Below are 23072 nucleotides of genomic sequence, written 5' to 3'. Positions count from 1 at the left end.
AACACATTTCACAATGTACATAGAGCATTTCATAGATGTTGAAGAAGCTGTTAAGACTTTTTTTGGAAATCTCAATGACAACTGTAACAGCAAACCACAATAACAGAAGAGCTCACTCAATATAAGGAGAAAAAGTCACAGATAACATGCAGACCTACAAATGAGATTTTACAATATATCTTATAGCAGGAAACTAAGCAGAACATATACTGAGTTCTTCACTTTCAAAGCTTTTTCAATGGTGAAGGAAAATGTTTTTTGCCTGAGAGTATATTGAATATATACAAGGTTTAAGAATCCGTATTTTTTTTTTTAGTAGTAGTCAAATCTGAAGTCTGTTTACATTTGTTCTCACAATCACATTACTGGACTTAGAAGGGATCTTTCTACATGTTTTTTTTTTGTTTGTTTGTTTTTAACTAAGCAGTCATTAAAACTTAGTATTGATTTAGGAATAAAATCTAAATCATGCTACATTTAGAACATTTTCTGTATTCATACTAAAATAATTGTTCCAGATAGATTTCTATGAAGCAGTTTGATCATGGTATTTTCTGTAAGTACTTAAGAAACTGCACTTCTTTTTCTAACTCAAAGAAAAACAAGTCAGGGAGAATAATAAGTTACTTTTCTTGTCACACAATTGACTAGATTTCAGAACTTTAATCTATCTTGTTAATTACAGTCCTTTCTAGCTGCTTGCAACATTCTCATGTTTTGATTTAGTCAATCAAACATTGAAAAACAGTTGGAAATAAAATGAGAATAATATTTGGATAGGAAAAACTTAATGCCCAAAGAATGGCATGATAATAACCATATGCAGCTCTTGCAGTGATCCAGATCTGGACATCCTTTGGAGTCCACCCCAGTTCTCTGTTAAGCCATTAAAAACGGTCACCATTCCCTACAACTAGAATTAAGGTAAATGAGCTAGCAGCTAGACTCACACTCACAAGAAGATGAAAACAGAAATGTTTTCTTAATTTCTTATCTCAAGTCTGAACTTGAACCTTCTGCTTTATCTGATTTTCATCAATCAAATAATTTTACTTACATAAGAGGATCTGGACACAGGGTGAGAGTATGCAGAATCCCTTACTGCAACTGGCACCCTATGATCTCAAACCTTACTCGGAAAACAACAGCATGGTTAAGAATGAAAACAGAAGCAAGTTCTGTCCCATGGTTAATTAATTCTCTGATACCTTGCACAGAAACATCTGTAAATATTTGCATCTCACTACAAATCCAAAACATTTTTTCCATCAAGCACAGTGGAATGGATTTACAAAAATCCATGTGCTCCCCAGAAATACAACAGTGACAGCATTAATAGCAATGGCAGAATGTTCTGTGGAATTCTATATAATTTAATCTTTCATATAATGGATTAAGGTCTATTATGTGTTATACTACAGGTACTCATCCTGGATGCGGAAGTAAGTTACAATACAGTGTGTTATTCTGTCAAGCTCTTTTGGAGTTTTACCTCAAAAAGTTTCACAAGATGGTGATGTGACAGTCCCATTCACTGAAAGACAAGGAAGTAGAAAGAAGAACTGACTTTTCTGAAATTCAAGAGAGAAGAAGGAGTTGTCATTCCCTTGCAGGAAAAGAGTGAATTTGTGTTTCCCACTCTGCAACTCATTCTGCCTTCATCCAGAATCATATTGAGAAGCTGCTCATAAAGGTTTAGCTGCCAACAGACTCACAGAAATCTCTTCGCTTTGTTTCATATTATTTCCTACTGTTTATCTCCCGTTGTGAGAGCACTTTAAGTGTCACAATCTGTTTCTAACTGGCTGATCTATACTTAAGACTAACCAGCAACGTAATTTTGTGCAGGTGCATGCTTTCCCCCCCGCATGACTACACAACATACCTGCTGATACCCTGTTTGAGAGAGGTAGGCTTGCTTAGCAGGAAAACAGCATGGTTTCAAAAGAACTATCCAACTGATAACTTGTCATCCTTTGCCTACAGGCTGGATCAATAGCATCATGGTTTCAGTACTTTGAGTAGTAAGACAGAAGGATCAGAAAGGCGGCCATCTGCTGAGCGAACAGGAAAATTTTCTGACCTTGAGTCTAAAGATATTTGTTGTACTTCACAGAGAAAATACTGCAGGTAAAATAATAAATGTGACTTACTCTAGCGTAAGCTGAAGGCGGCCAAGTGGATGCCTGTAAAGTAGAATGTATGTTAGCATAACGCTGCAGGCAAAGAAAGAAGGGCTGCAGGCACACATGACAATCAGATATGGATTACTAATAGGTAGGATATCAATAGTTTGTCCAACATTAACAAAGTTCTATCCAGAACACACGTGCTACGCTAGAAAAGGAAAAATATCCAGATCCAGTATTTAAAGATATGTAGTATGAGCTGAATACCTTATGCTGGCAATGGCTGACATCTAAGTGCACTTTGTGTGCAGATGAAATAACTAATGAAAACACATGACTGACACGGAAAGGAAAAAACATGATCCATTGTCTAGGGAACACACTACAGTATATGTAAAAGGGAAGCACAGCTCAGATTCATGAAGTTGGTCAGGCAAACAAGGCTTTCTGCATTCACTTTTATCATAATACGTGATCAGCATCATTTTCCCCCAGTCATAGAATACACAACCTTTGTAGGTAGAAGGACATTGTACTTGAAAATATTCGTCCTTATTTTCTTTAAAATGCATAAGTTTTAGGTCCTTATATATGTTTTTTTTATTTTTTCCAAATAATCTATGCTCTCACTTGTTTGAGTTTTTTTACATAGATATTTCTTTCATTTCCATAGATGAACAGCAGAGCTTTCAGCTCAGGAACATCCTGCATCAATGGACAGGGGAAGAGCCACTGATATCATCTATCTAGACTTAGCAAGGCCTTTGACAGTACCCCTCAACATCCTTCCCTCCCAACTGGAAAGGTACGGATTTGACTGGTGGAATGTTCAATGGACATAGAACTGGCTGCAGGATCAAGTCCAGAGAGTGGTGGTCAATGGATCCATGTCTGAATGGAGATCAGTGGTGAGTGGCGTCCCTCAAGGGTCAGTGCTGTGACTGATACTCTTCAATATCTTCATCAGTGACACTGACAGCAGGGTCGAGGGCACCCTCAGCAAGTTCGCTGATAACACCAAACTGTGGTGTGTAGTTGACACAGCAGAGGGACAGGATGCTTTCAGAGGGACATGACAGGCTTGAACAGTGGGCCCAGATGAACCTCATGATGTTTAACAAATCCAAACGCAAGACATGGCACATGGGTTGAGGCAACCCTCATTACCAATACAAGCTGAGGGATGAAAGGATTGAGTACAGCCCAGTCAAAAAAGACCTGGGGATACTGGCAGATGGGAAGCTGAACATGAGAGAGCAGCGTGACCTTGCAGCACAGAAAGCCAAATGTATAGTGGGCTGCATCAAAAGATGCGTGACCAGCAGGTCGATGGAGGCGATCCTGCTCCTCTATTCTGTGCAGGTGAGGGCTTACCTGGAGTACTGCATCCAAATGTGGAGTCCTCGGTACAAAAGAGACATGGACCTCATGGAGTGCGTCTAGAGGAGAGCCACAAAAATGATGGAACACCTCTCCTACGAGGACAGGCTGACAGAGCTGGGGCTGTTCAGCCTGGAGAAGAGAAAGCTGCGAGGTGACCTGATAGTGGCCTTTCAATATCTAAAGGGGAGCTACAGGAAAGAAGCAGATAGACTCTTTAGCAGGATCTGTTGTGACAAAACAAGGGGAAATGGATACAAGCTCGAAGAAGGTAGATTTAGACTGGGTTCAAGGAAGAGGTCTTTTACACTGATGGTGGGAAGATGGAAGAACAGGTTGCTCAGAGATGTGGTTGATGCCCCATCCCTGAAGACTTACAAGGCAAGGCTGGATCAAGCCCTGGACAACCTGATCTAGCTGTGCATGTTCCTGTTCATTGCAGGGAATTTGGACTAGATGACCTTTAAAGGTCTCTTCTAACTCAACGGTTCTATGATTATACAATCTCTCCTTTTTACTTTATGTAATGTGATGTTACATACAGTCTGAATGAAATAGCTATAGTAATTGAGAAAAACTAACCACCTACAGTCCAATTCACTAAGGCGACACAACACAGAGCTCTAATGTAAAATTACAGGCAAATACACTAAGCCATCACTGTGGCCTACTAAATGAAATCATAAGTGCTCATGTTGTAATAGAAGCACACAGAGATGAAAATCTTTAAAAGTGTTTTAAATAGAGGGGGCAACAAGTCTCCAGAATGTAAATCAATTTCATTTTTAATAGCAAAATATTTTTCCATTAAGCGATTAATAAGCTCACGCAGAAGTAAGCTCTATGAAAAAGATTCAAAGAACTTTCTGGCACAAGCTTAAACTCAAAAGCACATAATTGGAAAAAAAACCACCATATTTTTTAATCTTTGATCAGGCATGGCACCTGATCAGTTTGTATTAATGAAACTGTTAACACTATAAACTTGTTTCTACTCCTGTAGTCACCTGTTATTTATAGTCTCACATTTTTAGTGTCTACAGTATCTCCTTAGTGAAATTGCCTTTCTCTATCTCATCTACATCTTTAGAACATAGCTTCCAGTTAACAAGCAGTCAAGAAGGACAATGTATTGTAGAAGAATAAGAAAACAATTCCACACAAGCAATTAGCCTATTCACATTAATTATTCATTTACCTCATTCTACAATTTCCCTGCAGCTCTTTTGAGCTTCCTTTCTCCTCGCCACACGCTACAGCTCACATTACCTCACCGTGATACTTTGCTCCCTTCCAAGTGGAGCCATGAGCCTAAAACATTTATTTTGTTTGCTAATAACCTGCCTGTGTAGACACTTTGGAACTGTAATGGCACTAGAAATACAATTCCAAAACCTTCAAAAGAATCAACACACTAAAACAATCATTATGAACTAAGTAGAGTGACGTGATCATCTTAGTTCTCAGAAACAGCAAAACATCTATTATTTCCTAAGGAAGAAGCTGAGAACTGAACTAGAGCTGATGAAGGATTTGGATCACAATTTATGTATCTGACTTTACTCATAACATCCATAATCACATGCAGGAACCTATTGCAGGATCTAAACACAACTCCAAGTTCTGTCTCAGAAAAGCACTATTAGAAATGCAGTAAACGTTTGATAGTGAAACATTCTGGGAATATAAAAAACATCATTCCATCTCCCAAAAAATGAATAGGTAAACATGATTCTAATAGCTATGTTTAAATCCACCCATATAGAGAATATGTAGAGCCCTGCAAGGACAATCTTCTTCTTGCATAGCATTCCAAAACATAAAACCTATACATGGAGGTTATAAACAGTACTACTTTATAATTATTTAAAATAAATTAAAACTACAGTATGGCTATTATCTACAGGCTATGGTGCAAAACCAGAGTGACCCTGTCATCAGACCTTCAAATGCTAGACAGATTTTCCAGCCTGACTTGCCTCATTCAGCGTGTAACGAGCTCCATATTATCCAACAGAGGGCTCTTCTTCATCCTGCATAACAGCTGGCATATGAACATCTTTCATCTCTGTGTCTGAATTCAGCAGTGATGAAAAGCATGAGACTAACAGCCTTGGAGACTAATGTGCTCTGTGTACACACAGAATAGGGTCAGTATGGATGACAGAAATGTATACCTTTCTACTCATGCCTAACAGTATGCATCTATCTATTCTCTGATGTAAAGTTATACAGTGAGAACATAATTTGGTGACCAAACTTGTTCCAGATCTGCTCTTGGGAAGACTTCCAGAAAAGGTGACAGCAAGTCCTAAAAACATTTGTGGTAATATCTATGTGGAATAGGAATGATGACTAAAGGCAACCTGTGCATTCCTTCTACCAGACGGCAATAACCATCAGCTTGTGTTCACCTGGTACCTTCCCCCAGCACTCACAAGCCATGAAATTTACAGATATTCTTTTCCTGAAGAAAAGAAGGCTGTGAGGTGACCTCATTGCAGCCTTTCAGTACCTAAAGGCAGCCTACAAACAGAGGGGAATCAACTCTTTGAAAGAGTAGATAACAGCAGGACAAGGGGAAACAGTTCTAAGTTTAAGAGGGAGGGAAGGTTTAGATTGGATGGCAGGGGGAAGTTCTTTACTATGAGAGTGGTGAGGTGCTGGAACAGGCTGCCCAGAGAGGTTGTGGATGCCCTGTCCATCCCTGGAACTGTTGAAGGCCAGGCTGGATGGGGCCCTGGGCAGCCTGGTCTGGTATTAAATGGGGAGGTTGGTGGCCCTGCCTGTGGCAGGGGGGTTGGTGATTCATGATCCTTGAGGTCCCTTCCAACCCTGTGATATTCTGAACTGCAGCCTTTGAACTATTCTTTCAACCTCAAGGCAAGCAGAGTTGACACAATGCTGCATAAAGCGCTTAGCAAACATACATGAAGCCACATAACAGACAGGCAATTCGCAAATTCCTCATTTAGTCATCTCACGTTACTCTCAGCATACTTCTGAGAGATCCCACTCTCTCAGATAAATAAAATGGATAAATAATGTGGAAAAAGTGGATAAATAAAATCAACAGTAGTAAGACATTAGAATCAACTAAAGCTGGGGAAATATTTAGAAATCAACCACTCCCCAGACAAGAAGGGAACTAACTCTCTTGTATGTTCTGAATGAAAAATTACCAAATGCTGAACAGAATATGTGATGGCTCAATGTCCTACATTTTTGAAGTTTCTTCTGAACATAATGGCTGGCAAACCAATTGGAAAAGGAAAAAAAAAATAACACGATTAAGCAGATTTCAAGCAGAAGAGAAAGGCTAAAGGACAAGGGAAAACAGAGGAAACAAATTATAGTATCACAGAATATCCTGAGTTGGAAGAAACCCACAAGGATCACTGAATCCAACCCCTGGCTCCACACAGAGATCAAACCCTATGTCAGAGAGCATTCCCCTTGTACTCCAGCAGCTTGGAGTTCTTCCCTCAGAGCCTGTTCCAGGGCCTGACCACCCTCTCTGTGAATAACTTTTTCCTAATACCCAACCTTATCCTCTCCTGATGCAGCTTAATACCATTCCCTCGGATCCTATCACTGGTCAATAGAGAGAAGAGATCAGCACCTTATCATATTAATATAACCCAAGATAAAGATATAACAGCAACTACATTTTCTTTTATTACTTGTCTTTTTTAAATATAGCCTAACAACAACCCAAAGCCTTCATCTCTATACGAGTAGAAAATACCAGACATTTATAGTACAATTTGAAGACAGCAAATAAGCTAGTGCTTAATCTTGAAAAAAAAAAAAAAAAAAAAGCTGAAGGACTTGCCAGTCGAATCTGATAAGCAAGGGCCTGCTGACCTCAGCAAAACCATGTAATTCTGTACCTAACTAATGCACTTCTTTAATAATGCTGTAATAGATATCTTAATGCACTGCATTCAAAAAGATCTTAATGTGAGCAGAACAGTATCCTCCCATTTTACGGTCCAAAACTGGGATAGAAGAAAATACAGAAGTTCTTCAATGATGTTTTTATAGAGGTTTTGAAAACCCATTGTTAATCACAATATTAACAATATTAAATACTAGGCGGTAGTCCTTTCCATAGAAACACCCACCTATCCAAATGATTATTACATTATTGTTTATTTGGCTCAAGTAGTTAGCCATAATTCTGGCTTTGCAGAATGGCTTTCATTTGTATTGCCATTTCCTTATGCAACACAGACACATTCTCCTGTATTCTCCAGGACATTCAGAAAACAATTAAGACATCTCAATATTTCTTCTTTGCAAAACAAAGAGAAAATAAAAGATACCGTGGTATGCAAAGCGCAACAGATGTTAGACACATAAGTTCAAATCTTGTTTGCCAATCAGGGAAAGAAAAGATTTAATGTGAGACATTCACATAACATCACACTATTGTATTTGCCACTTCATTCTAAATCCCCCTCATCCCATCTTAGTCTGTTCTTCCTGCTTGGCTTGCCATATTACAGAAAGCATTTTTTATTATTTTTTTAATCAAAATACTCCTGAAAAACATCAGCAATTTGAGTCACAAATCTACTTAATCAGAAAAAGAAAATAGGGAAAGCACATGCTAAGAAAAAGGAATGATGCAAAAAAAATGCTAAACATGCACCAGGTTTCACACTGTCAGTAAACATTCCTTTCTGAAAGGAAAGGTCGGTAAGATTTACTTCCTGAAGGTACGCTTACAGCTCTATAAGATGGGAAAGTAAAGATCAGGATATTACCATGAAACCACTGAGCAATCCTGTTGGTGTTCCTCTCAAACCCAGCACGTCGAGGGACCTGCTCTTCTTTGAACCAGCGAATGATGACTTCTCTTGAAAAGGGTCTAGAAGGACGTTCCCAGATTTTACTATGTCAAAAGGCAAGAAGGTGGTCACATAGGGAATCAGCAGTGTAAGAAAGCAAGGGTCAATATAATTCAAAATCTCTTTTGTATGTATTTTACAACACACACCTAAAAGTACAGCATGTTCAGTGTAATTGCTGTTCAGTATAGATCACTGAACAATTTTTATGTTCTTTTTTATTTGTTCAAATTCCTTTGGGTTCTTATTTAAAACAAAAACATTTTCAGAATTTAACAGAATTCTAAGTAATTTCTTAAGCAAAGAACTACAACTGAAAAAACAATTTATCACGAAAGATGCAAGGGGCATTTCAGGCAGCCTTTGTATTCCACCTAACTTTCACAAGTAGTTTTTTTTCCGGCTTAGAATATATTCCTTTGGCCTGGCAAGAAATTCTAATCCAGAATCACCTATAATATTTCCTTTACCTAAACCACCGAGCATGAGAGAGGAAATGTTTGGTTTAAGCCCTTATGTTGCCTTGGCACTCTTGATTTGCCAGCTTCCCTTACAACTTTATAAGTATTTTAGATTATATTAGCTTGTAAAAGGCAAGTCAGGTAAAATATATGGGAAACACATCCAGCAATCCTACATAAGGACTGAAGGTAGCTCTATAGTATCAAAACGAAGTGTGATTGTGTTCCAGTCAAGCACACAGTCTCATTTACCCTGGTAAACAAATAGAAGGGAGGTTTTACTATGGATTTCTGTTTGAAATCCCATGGAATTCTGTGTGCTCAAATTGTTAACGAAAGTTATCAAATCTTCAAGCTGATGCAGGTATGTCCACTTGTAGTATAACGTCACTTTCATTTGGCAAGACAGACATACTCTTCACAGGGAGCAGTACAGTACCAGCTACCTATTTCTTGCTTTCTGAGCCCACCTGCCACGAAGCTGCTATTTAACATCAGGTATTTCCAGACAACGTAATGGAAGAACTAGTAATAAAATGTCAACTCAGAAGGCACCAAACATGAAACTGACATGTGAGGTTCAGTAATTCATGTCAGTAAACTTATCTTTAGAAATGAATAAGAGAAAAAAGATAGATGATGTCTGCTTGATGATATGAAAGTTAATAAAAATAGTGATTGAGTTTGTTAATATCGAGTGATGAAGCCCAAAGTAACAGTAACTGCTAAATTCCATCAACACATGGGTAGATCTGACCAACATTCATAACCAAATTTTAAGGTATAAACATACAAGTGAGTGGAGAAAGTGAAGATTCAGACACAGATATGCACTTAATGAAATAAACAAAAATCCTATGTATGTTTCTTATTTCTGTTTTTTTAAAAGCTTTCCTCGATAAAGAAACAGGAAACCATTTGAGTTCCAAAGCCCTTCAATCCATTTCCATTTTTTAACTTATTTTGCTCTACTTCTACTATTTAACAGCAAAAGGCTTGTGAAATTTATTTATTTTTGCCCAAAGGCAAATCTCAAAATCACTGTCATTTTGTATAGCGTTAGTGTTGTCAAACATGTTCATACATGACAGAAGAGAAAAATACCGCCACAAAAGTATAAGTAAAATGTAAGCATGTATGCATATATTTGCACAGTATGCAAAAGGAACAAAAGGAAAAAGCTGAATAAATAGACAGGAGAAGGTAAAACTACAGGGGTTGTGCGTCACATAGAAAAAACTAGAGATATGACACTAAACCTGCATTCCCTAAGGCTGAAGGTCTGCCTCAGACCAGCTATAAATAACCACATACTGTACATCTCCCCCTTGAATTCCCACCTCAGAAGAGAAGGAAAATTTTAGATACCTACATTCTTTCTTCACCGTACTTGTATTAGGGGTAGGAAGTTGATCTATATACATTTACATATATACTGAATCACTATACATGTTTAAAGCATAGCTTATAATAGATAAGCAGTATTGAACATGAGCTGTATAACCATCAGAACATACCTCAGTATTTTTTCAACCCCTTTTTCAAAACATTCATGTCTGGTACTACCAAATTCACAGAATGGCCTAGGTTGAAAAGGACCTTGGGGATCATCTAATTTCAACCCCCCTGCTGTGTGCAGGGTCACCAACCACCAGACCAGGCTACCCAGAGCCACATCCAACCTGGCCTTGAACGCATCTAAGGACAAGGCATCCACAACCTCCCTGGGCAAATTTTAAAGACAGTATCCTCGCTTCAGAAGCACAGAACTTCTTCTTACAAGTTACAGATCATCTGTTTTAAAATACATCATTTTCATTAGTGTTTATAGTACTCCATTTCAAAGAAGACTTTTATTTAAGTAGCTCAGAAAAATATAACACCTCTGACAAGTTGATTTGATGGCAATTTTAAATATTCTGCTCTCTCTCAGCCAGTGATATTTTGATTCCATCTCAAGCTGCTTTTGCTATTACTGTCAGAGGTTTTCTGATTCAACATAACACAGAAAAGAACTTATTTGTCAGAGCAGAACAGATTTCCACACAAGAGGGGACTCCTCACTGGTGCAACACAAATTGGTAAAGCAAAGTTTGATCTACTGTCACTTTCAGCATTAAATGCTACCGTTCTGACAGAATTCACATTGTCATTATCATTGCAAAAAGCCAAATTAATGACAGAAGATGTATTCAGGAAAACAGTGACCAATAACCTTTCTAGCACTTACATGCTGAATTCTTTACACAGTACTCCCTGAATGGTTGGATGAAAGATTAATAAACAGAAAAACACCAAAAACATTTGAGTTTGCCAAGAGAACTCTTTGAAATTTAGGAGTATGACAACTATCCATAACGTGTTTTCAAAGATCTGGGCAGCCTGGTCTGGTGGTTGGCAACCCTGCACATATCAGGGGGGTTGAAACTAGATGATCATTATTCCAACCCAAGCCATTCTATGATCCATTGAGAAGCAGAGAGTTTCAGGCTTGAGGGTTAAGACTCACCTAAGAATTTGTCCATTTGATTTTCTCTACATCAGAGCCTTGCATACTAACCTGATCATGATTTCTGATGGGCCCATCTCTCAGTATGGGCTCTCACAAATCTGCCTGAAAAATAATTTAGTTGGCATTAAGTATTCAGTTGTTTCCACCCTAGAAACACTCTTGCTCTGGTCGTAGTGAAAGAACAAGACAGTGAGAACATAAAAAAAAACACTGAACTTGTTGAGACAGGTAGTAATTGGAAAGGAAACAGTTCAACAGAATATGCATTTTCAAGTTACGCTTGCACAAACTAACCTGGATGTCACAGCACAAGACAGCAAAGGACTCGCACTGTTGCTGTTCAGTTTTGCCTCCTGATCGTTATTCAGTCTGGTTCCCTGGAACAAATTACTCAGATCAGCCACTCTGCCCTTTTGGATGGCCCGCAAGGATTGCCGCCGGTACTCGTCCCGTGCTCTGCGTGCTTTGTGGCTCCTTTCCTCATCCGCAGCTTTGGAGCGGCGCACTGAGTCAACGAAGGGGAGGGGTCAGGAGGAGAAGCTTTTGAAATACATGAAATACTAACATTTGCCCATATTTATGTCATTATTATTCATGTTACCTGATTTTAGGAACACACCAATTACAATGTGCTATCAGTGAGAAAACTAAGCAGATAACCTCCCTGATGCTTCAAATACAGGCCCAACAGCAGAGGAAGTACGCCAAATTTGTGCTATCAATGGCTTGATTGCTACAGGCAAAAACTGAGCCTCCACAGACTGTGATTACATCTGATGCTTGCACTGGATGTAATAAGAGAAATTCTGCTGCAGGACATCTTTTCCACTAGTGGTTGATCAAGTTATACATTTCAAGAGAGAATATTAATTATTGCTTGAGCAGCTACGCACATAACTAGAACTGCAGGAGGTTTTCCCAAAACATACAATTGCGTTAGTATTTAGATTGCTCTATTTGTTAACGTTGCTCTCTTTCTAAAAGTGGATGCTATCATCATTACGATGTTTAAAATCATAAACATCTCCATCTTAAGAACTCCAGTCAAAAAATTGTTTCAGGAACAGCAGAAAAAATGAATAGTCAGTGTAGAGGGTATTCTGATGCTACAGATGGTGTTATCATTTCCTATTTCAGTCTCTGAAACTATATATAAAGACCCAGAGTCTGGTCTGGCACATTTGATTGACACGATGATCCTTATGGGAATATCCCATCTCAGGATATCTTATCATTCTAATACACACATATCAGTGGCACTGACCAGGAATACCTAAGTAAAGCAAACTAATTTCCATAGCCTGAAATGATGGACCTGCAGCTCTGGCCATCGCAGATCACACACCTTTCACTAAAGCTTCTTTACTTTAAAAACAGTGTACAAACAATCTCCTTGTCAAACTGGTGTGACTTAAATGCACTAAGAATATGCAAATATTTGTCATCTATCTGCTCTTTCCCAGTGCTTCAAGCTCCATTTTGATGATTTTTTCAGACACAAATAACTTCAGGCAGGAAAATTATTCCAGTGCAAAACAAACCTTTCAGTGAAGCAAATATTAAAGCAGCACGCTATTGCCTCCAGCAGCAATTATCAATCCTGCCATGACTATCCTGGGTCAGATCATACCCAATTCATGAAGTGCACATGCTATTTCCTACTCTGCTGTGATTGTACCTGTGACTTGGAATGCATGATATAATACCAGACAGCTGCATTTCATTAGGCTGCATGCCTCTGGTTTATGCTCCTGATTTACAGCAAGCACGGGCTATAATAGATTTATCTGAATTATGAAAAGGTTTAATGGAATAAAAAAATAAAAGTGCTTAACAGAAAACAAAATAAAACACTCTAGGCAAATGAAGGAATGAGAGAAGACCTCTAAGTTTAGTTATAAAGTATTATTATAGGTAGAAAGATATATACGACTTAAAACTAATCAAGACAGAATAATAAACGAGTCATCATTACTTCCTGTGCGCACAAATTCAATGTATTTTCACTTAAATACACACATTGTCATTTTAGCTAAATGCAGTAACAGCCATACAGTACGAAAAATTGAGTACTGTGTTCCACTATTTATCTTACAGGTCCTTCTTTTTAAGGGTAGATAATCTTATCTAAATATGGTACTTCAGTATGTCAAGTGTACTAGATACAAAATTTCTATGATTTATCCTTTGCAAAGCCAGCGAGCAGCGATTGCTTTAAATGTGGACTTTGTGTTAGCAGCAGTATGAGAGAGAGCAAGGAAGATGAGTACAATACAGCTGGGTAGGACATTTAGAAACCAGTCATTGTTCCTTACAAACAGATTGAGGGCAGATTGCATGGAGCTTTCAGAATTCCTTTCTACTGATGTACAGACTGACTGGCAAAGGAAAAACAACAAGGTGTATTCATGCTCAAGTTTCCTCAGCAATAGATTTTTCAACAGACATTTCTACTGTCTTTTTGCTAGCTAATAAATCTATATCATCAGATGCCCGAGACCTGAACTATGTTTTCCCAAGCAGTATCAAATATAAATGTTTCTTATGGCAAAATAATGGGAAGAAAGAACATATTTTTCAACTGTCAATCATTAACATTCCAAAAAATTTCAGAATGGATATCTGATGTGCAGCCTTGCCCATCCCTATACATATAGATACACATGCTTGTGTTCATGTATGTAAACACATATACATATGCATATACATTTATAAATGTGTAGGAATAGAGAAAACTGTAGTCAGATATCTACGTATAGTTATTCATATGCAAGTCTACACATCTGTGTGTATATATATATATGTAAAAGTATATATATATACATAAACACACATATATATAGTCATCTCTTTCCCATGATGAAGAATTTTCATTAAAATTCTCCAGATGAAGTGTCTGAAGAACTGCATCACTGAACATGGGGGTGTACAAGGTCTCTTAATTGATTATTTAAATTATTGACTTGCTGACAGAAGACACTTTTACAGTAAGTGTACATTTGACGTGACCCCTATGCAAAGCACAACATTTAATAATCGGTATATTCTGTAAGAAGACTAGATATTTAAATATCTCCTGTCCTCAAAAATATCTGAATCATCACTGTAGGTATCTATCTAGCATCAAGAATTACTACAAATTTATATCCCAGAATAACTTCAGAATAATTTCAATACTGGAAAAGGAGGATTTTGATTGATTTTTCAAGTTTACGCACAAAATTTACCATTCAGCCAAGCCCATACGTCCACCTCCACCATCAGGTTTCTTCTTCAGATGCTGGTTAAGAATAAAGAACAAGAACAGGTACATCCTCTTCCAGCTCAGGTGAAATTAAGCATACTTTTCCCCTGATGTACCTTATGCCCTACGCTGTACCTTGTGTAGAAATGCAGACCTGTTTCTATGTGGTCTTAACTTGAGTTTGCTCCATCTTGGACACTTTCTGAGAATCTATAATTTCTCTCTGCCAGTCTAAACAATCTTTTGAGTCAAAATGCAGCACCATCTTTCATATTTTGAGTTCGGGCTTGGGAATCCTTATTTATATTATATAAGCTTATCTAGCCCTGGAAAAGTTGTATTAACAAATCTTTTAACTCAGATTAGGATTAATTTGTGCTGTGCGTGGTCAGTGAAGCACGTCAATTGTGAGATTAGGAACTCTCTATTTTCTATAATACATGTTATGATTTTGAAGAGCTGTGAGTTATAGATGGAGATATGTGGAAATAAAAAAAAAGCCACAAACGTGTTTGTTTGTTTGTTTGTTTTTAAGAGATTTTTCTTAAGTTTTACCCTTGTTAATTATTCTTGAAAGCTTGTTCATGAGTAATTCAAAATGAGTGCTTGATAAATAAAATTCAACACGCAGATTTTCTGAGTGCAAACCCAAAAATCACACGGTGTTTTCCACAATTGGGAAATAACTTCCCACAAATATTCTGCAACAGGGCTTGACTTCAGCAATCTTTTGATCTGAAAGTATGTCAATAATTCCATCCCTATTCAGCAATGTGCTCTGTGATCTATTGAAGTTCTATGAGCACATACTTAAGGTTGAGCATTTGCTTATTTAATGCATAGCTGAACTGGGAGCTGTTTGCTTTAAAAATCAGCATTTTATCAAATGTTCCTGCCAGTAAATTTCTCCACTTGAATTTCTGTGGAAGGTAAGTACCAGAAGAACATAAAATCCTTTGAACCTCAACAAGTTCATAGGCATACCTTGTGGTAAAACACAAAATTATAGAAGAGGTTCTACCAGATCAGCCTGGTATCCCATTTCCAACAGAGACCAAAGGTGGGTGCTTCAGAAAAGATGTAAAAATATGAACAGAGCAAGTCACTCAAATCTATTTGCATCTTTTCAGGCTTATTAACTGTCTGGAGAGGGGTATAGTTGGTCAGACAGTATCCAGGCATTTCTTTCCTTGGTGCAGTTTGCAGGAAGTTGGCAGTGTACTGACAGAATGCCTTTTGCACTATTCAAGCAGAGGAATGTTTAAGCTACAAGTTTTCATATTATGCTACGTAAAACCCTCATTTCTGGTCTCACACAACAGAGTCACACTAAGAGAGCATAGCATAGAGTATCGTTTCTTGAAAACTCTAGAAACATACAAAATAGACCAGCCTGTAGAAAGATTCAAAACCAATCAGAATACATTCTCTTCTATCCAAGCTTAGCTTCAGTTCTCACTTCTCAGAATAAGAGCTTGGGAAAGTGGACTATCTGAACAATTCCTTTTTACTATTCATCTTCCCATCTGCCAACCTAAATACTCCACACATTAACTTGCAACTGCCCTCTACAGTACCCCAACACATATGAAGGAAAAAATGATTTAGTAGCAATTATGCACGTAAAGTGGAGCTTTTTCAGGCTTTTCCACATTTGTCATTTATTATATTAAAAAGCACTGAAATTAGCTATTTCAATTAACAAAGCAGTTCTATGGGATTTTTTTTTGTTATTTGGCATAATCAAGCAAACCACAGAAGCAAACTGAACAGAACAATAGAAACTAATATTAGCAGCACTTTGCTTATCGCGTTGGCAGTAAACCGAGGGGATAATGCGACGAGGAGAGATGAATTCTCATCACATTCTAAATTTCATCTGCTAAATAAATTACTACTGTCATCAATATCATTGCTACATTTGCTCTCCACAATAGCTGCACTAGGCACTTCTGTTCCTCTTCGGTACTGACCCCAGTACTGTTGAATATGAAGGACTAACTACAAGGACACAAGACACAAAGGAGCTTAACCTTGCTCCTACTGGGCAATAAGGTCTCCATTGCAGGTGGGCAAGAGACAAAACATGTTAATATTATGTCTGCTTAGACCTTTCTCACATATTCGTGCATTTATTTCTTGCTTAGGAAAGATGACAAATGGACAGCTTTGCCCACCTTGACTAAATTTCCTCTCAGTGTGCTGAAGAAATACATGAAGATGCAATTAAAGGATTGCCATGAAAAGGGGGAAAAACGATGTCATTTGAACTTAAAGCTGAGAAGTCTGGTGAACCCGAACACTAGCTCATTCCCTAGCAGTTTAACACGTTTCCTCTTCCAAATATTTGTTGCTGTCTGTTTGCTGAAGGTTCTGATGTTTTGGCAAAGTTAAGGGAACGAAAGATATGAACATTCCTCAGGAAACTCACTGCGATCAGATGGCAGAGTTTAAACCAGCCCAGGAACTGGTTTCAACCAAGGCACTAAACACTACCTCTTCATATCTTAAACTGTCACAGCTATTCGCTAATGGAACACAGTTCTAAGCCTTCAAATCAACTGGGATAAATTGAGACAATGAGATAAGCATAAGAGGATAAACAAAGATATGATACACTCCAGTCATTACCCTGCAGTTAGTTTAATGCTAAATCAATTCCTGATAACAGCATAAACTCTGAGAGCACAGAATTTAGAGCAGGCTGCAAACATTAGCCATGGTGCAGCCAACCAGACCATGCTGACCTTTTGTTTTGCCACAGCAGCACTGTTACTGGTGATAACACTTGGTATCTCAAATTATCTGAGCTGCAGTCAGTCACTCTTCTGAGCACAAAGATACATCCATACAGGTAGCGAAGTATATAGAGTGAGGGTGACAAGGGATGGACGAATAATTTAGAGTTCACATAAACACATAAAACACTCCAACCAAAGGTTACATAAAAAAAAAACAAACATTATGTCAGTCAACATATGATGTAGTTGAAATCTTTTTTGGACTGACACCGAATGCTATTAAAGAAATGATCCAAGTCTCTCACAGCTTGTTTCTTTTTCCTCTGCCTCTTCTCATAATTCCTTTGTTGCATTTCTGATATCTGTCCCTGTACAACCAGGATTCCTTGAGAAAACTGAAACGATTTCAAAACCTTCACTTCTCTCTTCAATGCATCAAAGTAAAATAATTGCAGTAATAAAAAAATTGTATCTTTTATTAGTAATTTTTAGAATATTTTTTGTTGCCACTCTCAGTATAAAAATATGCTGCACTTTTCTTTGTAACATGGTTACAGGAGTATTTTCTTTCCTTATGTACCATCAAAGTACATAATGCCATCCTCTATGCTATGTTGGTAGCCGATGGTAATTGACAACATCTAATTTTCGACAAAACTAAAGACTACTTCTGACCTAATTTAGTCCAAACATAGAAAGCTACAGTTTTCCTTTCAGAATAAACACGTACACCTAGATTTAGATGATTTAGGAATCATTACCTTTTCTTTATTGACAGTGTAATATGCAGAGGTTTTATTGATCAAAAATAAGCCTAGCCTTCTACCACCTTGGAAAATGCACCAGTGTATCTTATATAATCTTAATTCACTTTGTTAGCACGATTCTCTGTCACATCAATCTCAGGTAATAGGACTTCAGTAACTAGTCTTCAGGAACTGCTGAAGTGATTACCAACGCTATAAAATAAACTCTTAGCATATTCTGAAACAGTAAAGCAATATTTTCTCCTACTTCATGAGGTATTTCACATAATGCACATGCTATTTGTCATTTCCATAAAGCTCTATTCTCAGTATTAGTTGATTAAACTTTGCACTGTACTTAATTAATAGAATACACCCATGTGAGCTATAACATTACAAACACCACATTTTCTGAAAAGTAATCAAACAAGTATTGCTGCAAGAAATAATAATATTCTTCCTCCAAGAAAATGCATATTTCCCACTTCTACAGTTAGTTTTACAGTAGACTCTAGATCAAGTAGACCTACATTTTGTTCACAACAACCTATTAAGGTTATATCTACAATATATGTCTATACATTGAGTCACATGCTTGCCCTGTTCTTTACTGTCTTTAAAAAAAAGAAAATTATATTTATGAATTAACCACAAAGACGACAGTAAGTGATTTCAGAGCGGCTAAAAAGAAATTGTCTTCATACAGGGAGAGCATCTCCATGAGCTTTTTTTTTCAGGGAAACAATGTATTATTTACTGTAATCCCTCAAACTGAAGAGCTGAAATCATATCTCAATCCCATTAACATGTAGAAGGAATTAAAACACAGATAAAGATAGATTCTACCTCTTCAGAGATAGCAGAGAACAAGGCATCTGAATAAGTGTGTCCATCCATTCTAGTTGATACATTTTTTTTAAGTCATTGACATAGACTGTTATTCAGAAACGTATTCGGTAAACTCATAGAAGCATTCACTTCTAAAATAAGTTTGTGATTTCCTGAAAAATGATACAGCATTTTGCATTCCTCTAGGCACGAGAGATTTTTTTGCAACACTTCTTTTCATTCTAGAAGCACATAGGAGTCTTCCAGAAACACATAAATCTTGTGAAGATGGTTTTACTCACACTGTTCTTCCCACTCCTGGTCATCATCGCTGTGCTGACTGTGCTGCTGAGCTTGCTTGAGACTCAAATACAGCTCTTTTGCTCGGATTTCCTCCTGCTGCCTTATTTGTTCTTCACCTTTTTGTCTTTCCTCTTCTTCTCTTTTCTAAGCAAAATGAAGCAAAACAGAAATGACCAAAGCAGAAGAATATGCCAAGTTAGGACACTTCTATGGGGCTGCTGAATCACAGCCTGAACCTCTGATTGATCACCTGAGGTGAGCAGGAAGTCAGCCACGGGAGCACAGGAGAAGGCAATTCACCTGTGCTGCAGGAAGGGGTGGATCCTGTCTCCTCCTCTCCTAGACCCATTTAAGAGCTGACCGCCAGTGGGGAAGGATCTCTTCTGGAGATCTGCTCCACTGGAGTTTACCACAGAAGCCCAAGATAGAGTGCTTGTTCTTCTTTCCTACTCTAATGTAATAGCTACATCAGCCAAACTCCTGGACATACTCTATAATCTGTATACTCATTGATTGTACAGATACTGCTTCAGTTGTTTCTGACCAAAGTAACTATGGTATCTTGAAAAACGTTTTCTTTTAACTTAAGAGTTTTATTCCATATAATATAATAGAAATCACAGCAATAAGGAACTTCAAAGGACCAAAGATCTAAAATATATAAGGAAAACACCTCATCACATGGCACCTGAACTTGCGCTATCCTATAATTCAGAAGTAGCACTCTTGTTTTCAATACACATGGACTTACACTGGAGGCATCACTCCCACTCTAGCTTTATATACATCTGTAATGATATAATGAGATAATAGCAAGGTGGCAGAGTCTTCACCTACAGCAAATAAGAACGAGCACAAATGCAGGAACCACAGAAACAGAAATGAAGGAAAAGAGCTTTGGAAGATCTCAGCTAGGCAGGGATCTCCAGAGAGATAGCCTCACATCTACTGCTAACACTTCAGTGAGAGCTAAGAAGGGGTGCATCCTGGCTCCAGCCCTTCCAATCTCAACTGTATGGCATGCACATGAGCTTCCCTGGCTTGGCCTGCCTTCCCACCAGGTGCTCAATCACTGGTTCAACCCCTGACTTAGCATTTCTGCTACAACATCTTTTCTAAGATCTGTACTACTCTGAATCAGATTTACTAGCATTCTTACTTGAGCAACTGTCACCGTGTGTCTTCATAACCAACACAGAGAACAACGTTCTTCAAATATCAAGACCATTACGTTCCAGGAGGAAAGTCAGATCCTCCAGCATATGCTAAACACTTTGCAAGATGTAACTTAACACACAAAAATTTCCTGTGCAAGAAGACTATCAAAGAGATGGAAACCTCATAGAGTAATGTTATGGATGCCCTTCTACATACTATCAATAACCAAGGTACCTAATTAGTGCAGGAATAGGGATCCACATCTGTTTTTCTGTATTTTTCACTATTACCTTAGGAAGAGAAGTGAATTTATTTTGTTGAACTAAGAAGACTGCTACTACAAACTAAGAAGTTTGTGCTGTGTAAATAATTATCTCATTAAGAACAGAGGTCTTGAATGAATAATGGAAAAACCATTATAACCACAACAATAAGAAACTTATGCAGAATAGTTTCATTAGTAGTCTCTGAGTATTCATCCACCCTCAATTACAAACTCAGCTAAACTCAACCCAAACTAGAAATGAAGCCCAGGTAGACTGTCAGTTATTGTAAATTGTTATCAAATGTCTAGCATGAAGCAACTGATCCAGCTGAATAAACTGTGGTGAAACTGCTTTTACACTGGGACTTGGGAGAGATACTTCTGTCTTCCTTAAACAGTTGTGTGTGGGATTTTTTTGGTTTGTGAAAGGCCAGAAGTTTACTAACTTCTTCTTTTGGGTGGGATTTTAATGTTTAATTACAATGAGACAGGCAGTAGATCAGCACAGAGAAAGAAAAAAATAGGATTAAACCAGAAAACAACTTTCTCAAATGCAACAACGACTGATCAATTTTCAGAGCTCATATATTTCAGCAAGCAGGTCTTAACTATGGGGCTTTGCATGAATTATTTCTTTTTCTTCTTTAAGACACAGTCTGAAATTAAGTTCAGATGAGACTGCTCCTTCTTTCAAAGGGGAATCAGATATATTTTGCTTCCTTCACACCCTGTTTGTGCACTGTGAACTTTTTTGAAGGCCATACTTTACAATCTGAAAACAGGTATCTTCATAATTTTCAGCACAGCAGGATTCACAGCACGACCAACACAATATGTGGTCTATCTCAATAAGAATTACAAATTTGAGTGGTGAGATGGATGAAAAACCTGACTTTGAATACACTCTAAACTCACAGGCTGCATCAGGAAAAGCATAACCAAGCTGTTATTCCTGCATAAAGTCATCTAATTTTCCACATTTTGGTTCTTCCTGTTGGAAGATGTTACCAAACAACATTGCTTTTTAACACATTTAAGAGTAACCATCATCTGTGTTTTTCCAGTGATGAAATACATCTGGAATACTCATCTGAGAATCAAGAAAAATTTTATCCACCATGGCAAGGGTTATTGTTTGTTTGCTTGTTTGCTTTTTTAATTCTCTCCAGCACTGCATACGTAATTTTTAGTTAACTGAAAACCGGAATTAAAGGAGCATGATTCAACTTCTTTTCTGAAGACAGCTTTTCAAAGCAAATAATATTGTTATTCACCATTTGTGACTCATAGAAGCTTAATGAAGACCCAAAAAGAATCAATACTGTTTGGTTGTTCCAGTTAGGAATGACACAATGCCATGTTTAAGAAAAATAACATCTTGTAGTTGCATGAATGTGGAAATAACAGTGCATAAACAAGGACAGATGCCTTGAGTTTCACCAGGGTGCTTTGATTTTTGAACAGTCAGACAGCTGACACAGCTCTGTAATGCTTTTGTCCGTTGACAATTAAAAAAGACTGAGAAGTAGTAAGCAATTTAGCAGCAACAATCAACATTTCAAGTGGGAAAATGGAACAAATGTAAATCTATGCCCTTGCAAGAATTCCGCAATTTTTCCATTTCCTCAAGTAAATGAAAACAACATTTCTCCATTTAGCTCAGCTGAGCACCACTAGTAAGCAGAGGAGGTCCCTTTGATTCTACTAAACTAAATCGAAAGACCTGAAAAACTTATTGGTAGTGAATAGGGGTTTTATAGCATACATGATGAACAATAAATTAGGCTGATCTTACTGTTTCTGAGAAAGAAAAGCCCGGTTTTGTTCTTCACTCAGTTTTTCATATATTAATGCCAGACTCTCTGATTATTTCTAACATTGTCCTCGCACTGTTATCTCCTGAGTCTTAAGAAGATTAGTTGAGTGGACACTTCATTATTTCTGAAATGTCAATGCTTTTATGAAGCACTGATTTCAAAGCCCAGAAGCTTCTTCAGAAGAAAAAAAATCCCTTTTACATCTCCTGCAGAACAAGACTTTTCTTATTTCAGTCACTAGCAAACATTTTTAATTCCTTCTTGGAAAAAGCATCCAATCAGCTGTGCTTTATTCTTACAAGGTGAATGTTATCCACCCAATTGCACTGCTTCGAAAAAAATTCCACCGCATGGAGGCTATCCTTTCAGGAAGGCAGATCAGCATAGAGGTAATCCTCAATTATCAAAACGTTTCTATTCAACATCTTAAATACAAAACCAACCAACAAACAAAACAAAAACTACCAGAACAAACCCCACAAGAATCCATCTCAGCAATTTCCCTGAATCACACAAGGGATTTGTCAGAAGTTTAGTTTCAATACAGCTGTTGTTCAAGAATTTGTAGTATAAAGATGAAAATCCCTAACAAAAAAAAGAACCCAATTCAGTTCTCTATGGAAAGCAGCAGT

At 37.6% G+C, this 23072-nt stretch overlaps 1 protein-coding gene across 1 annotated transcript in view; it reads right to left on the bottom strand.

Moving 5' to 3' along the window:
- SH2D4B (SH2 domain containing 4B) overlaps nucleotides 1–23072 on the bottom strand; it is a gene marked incomplete at both ends in the record, with an annotated part of 70061 nt that overhangs the window by 20156 nt on the left and 26833 nt on the right. Inside the window, 3 exons of the mRNA XM_079536048.1 lie at nucleotides 8282–8409; nucleotides 11633–11843; nucleotides 19200–19344. Coding sequence (XP_079392174.1) covers nucleotides 8282–8409; nucleotides 11633–11843; nucleotides 19200–19344 — 484 coding nt within the window. The remainder of the gene's footprint in view (nucleotides 1–8281; nucleotides 8410–11632; nucleotides 11844–19199; nucleotides 19345–23072) is intronic.

The sequence above is a fragment of the Tetrao urogallus genome (genome assembly GCF_951394365.1).
Source record: "Tetrao urogallus genome assembly, chromosome: 5".
NCBI classification, from domain to species: Eukaryota; Metazoa; Chordata; class Aves; order Galliformes; family Phasianidae; genus Tetrao; species Tetrao urogallus.
Note: the sequence above shows the minus strand (reverse complement) of the source record. Positions and strands in the feature narration are given on the sequence as shown.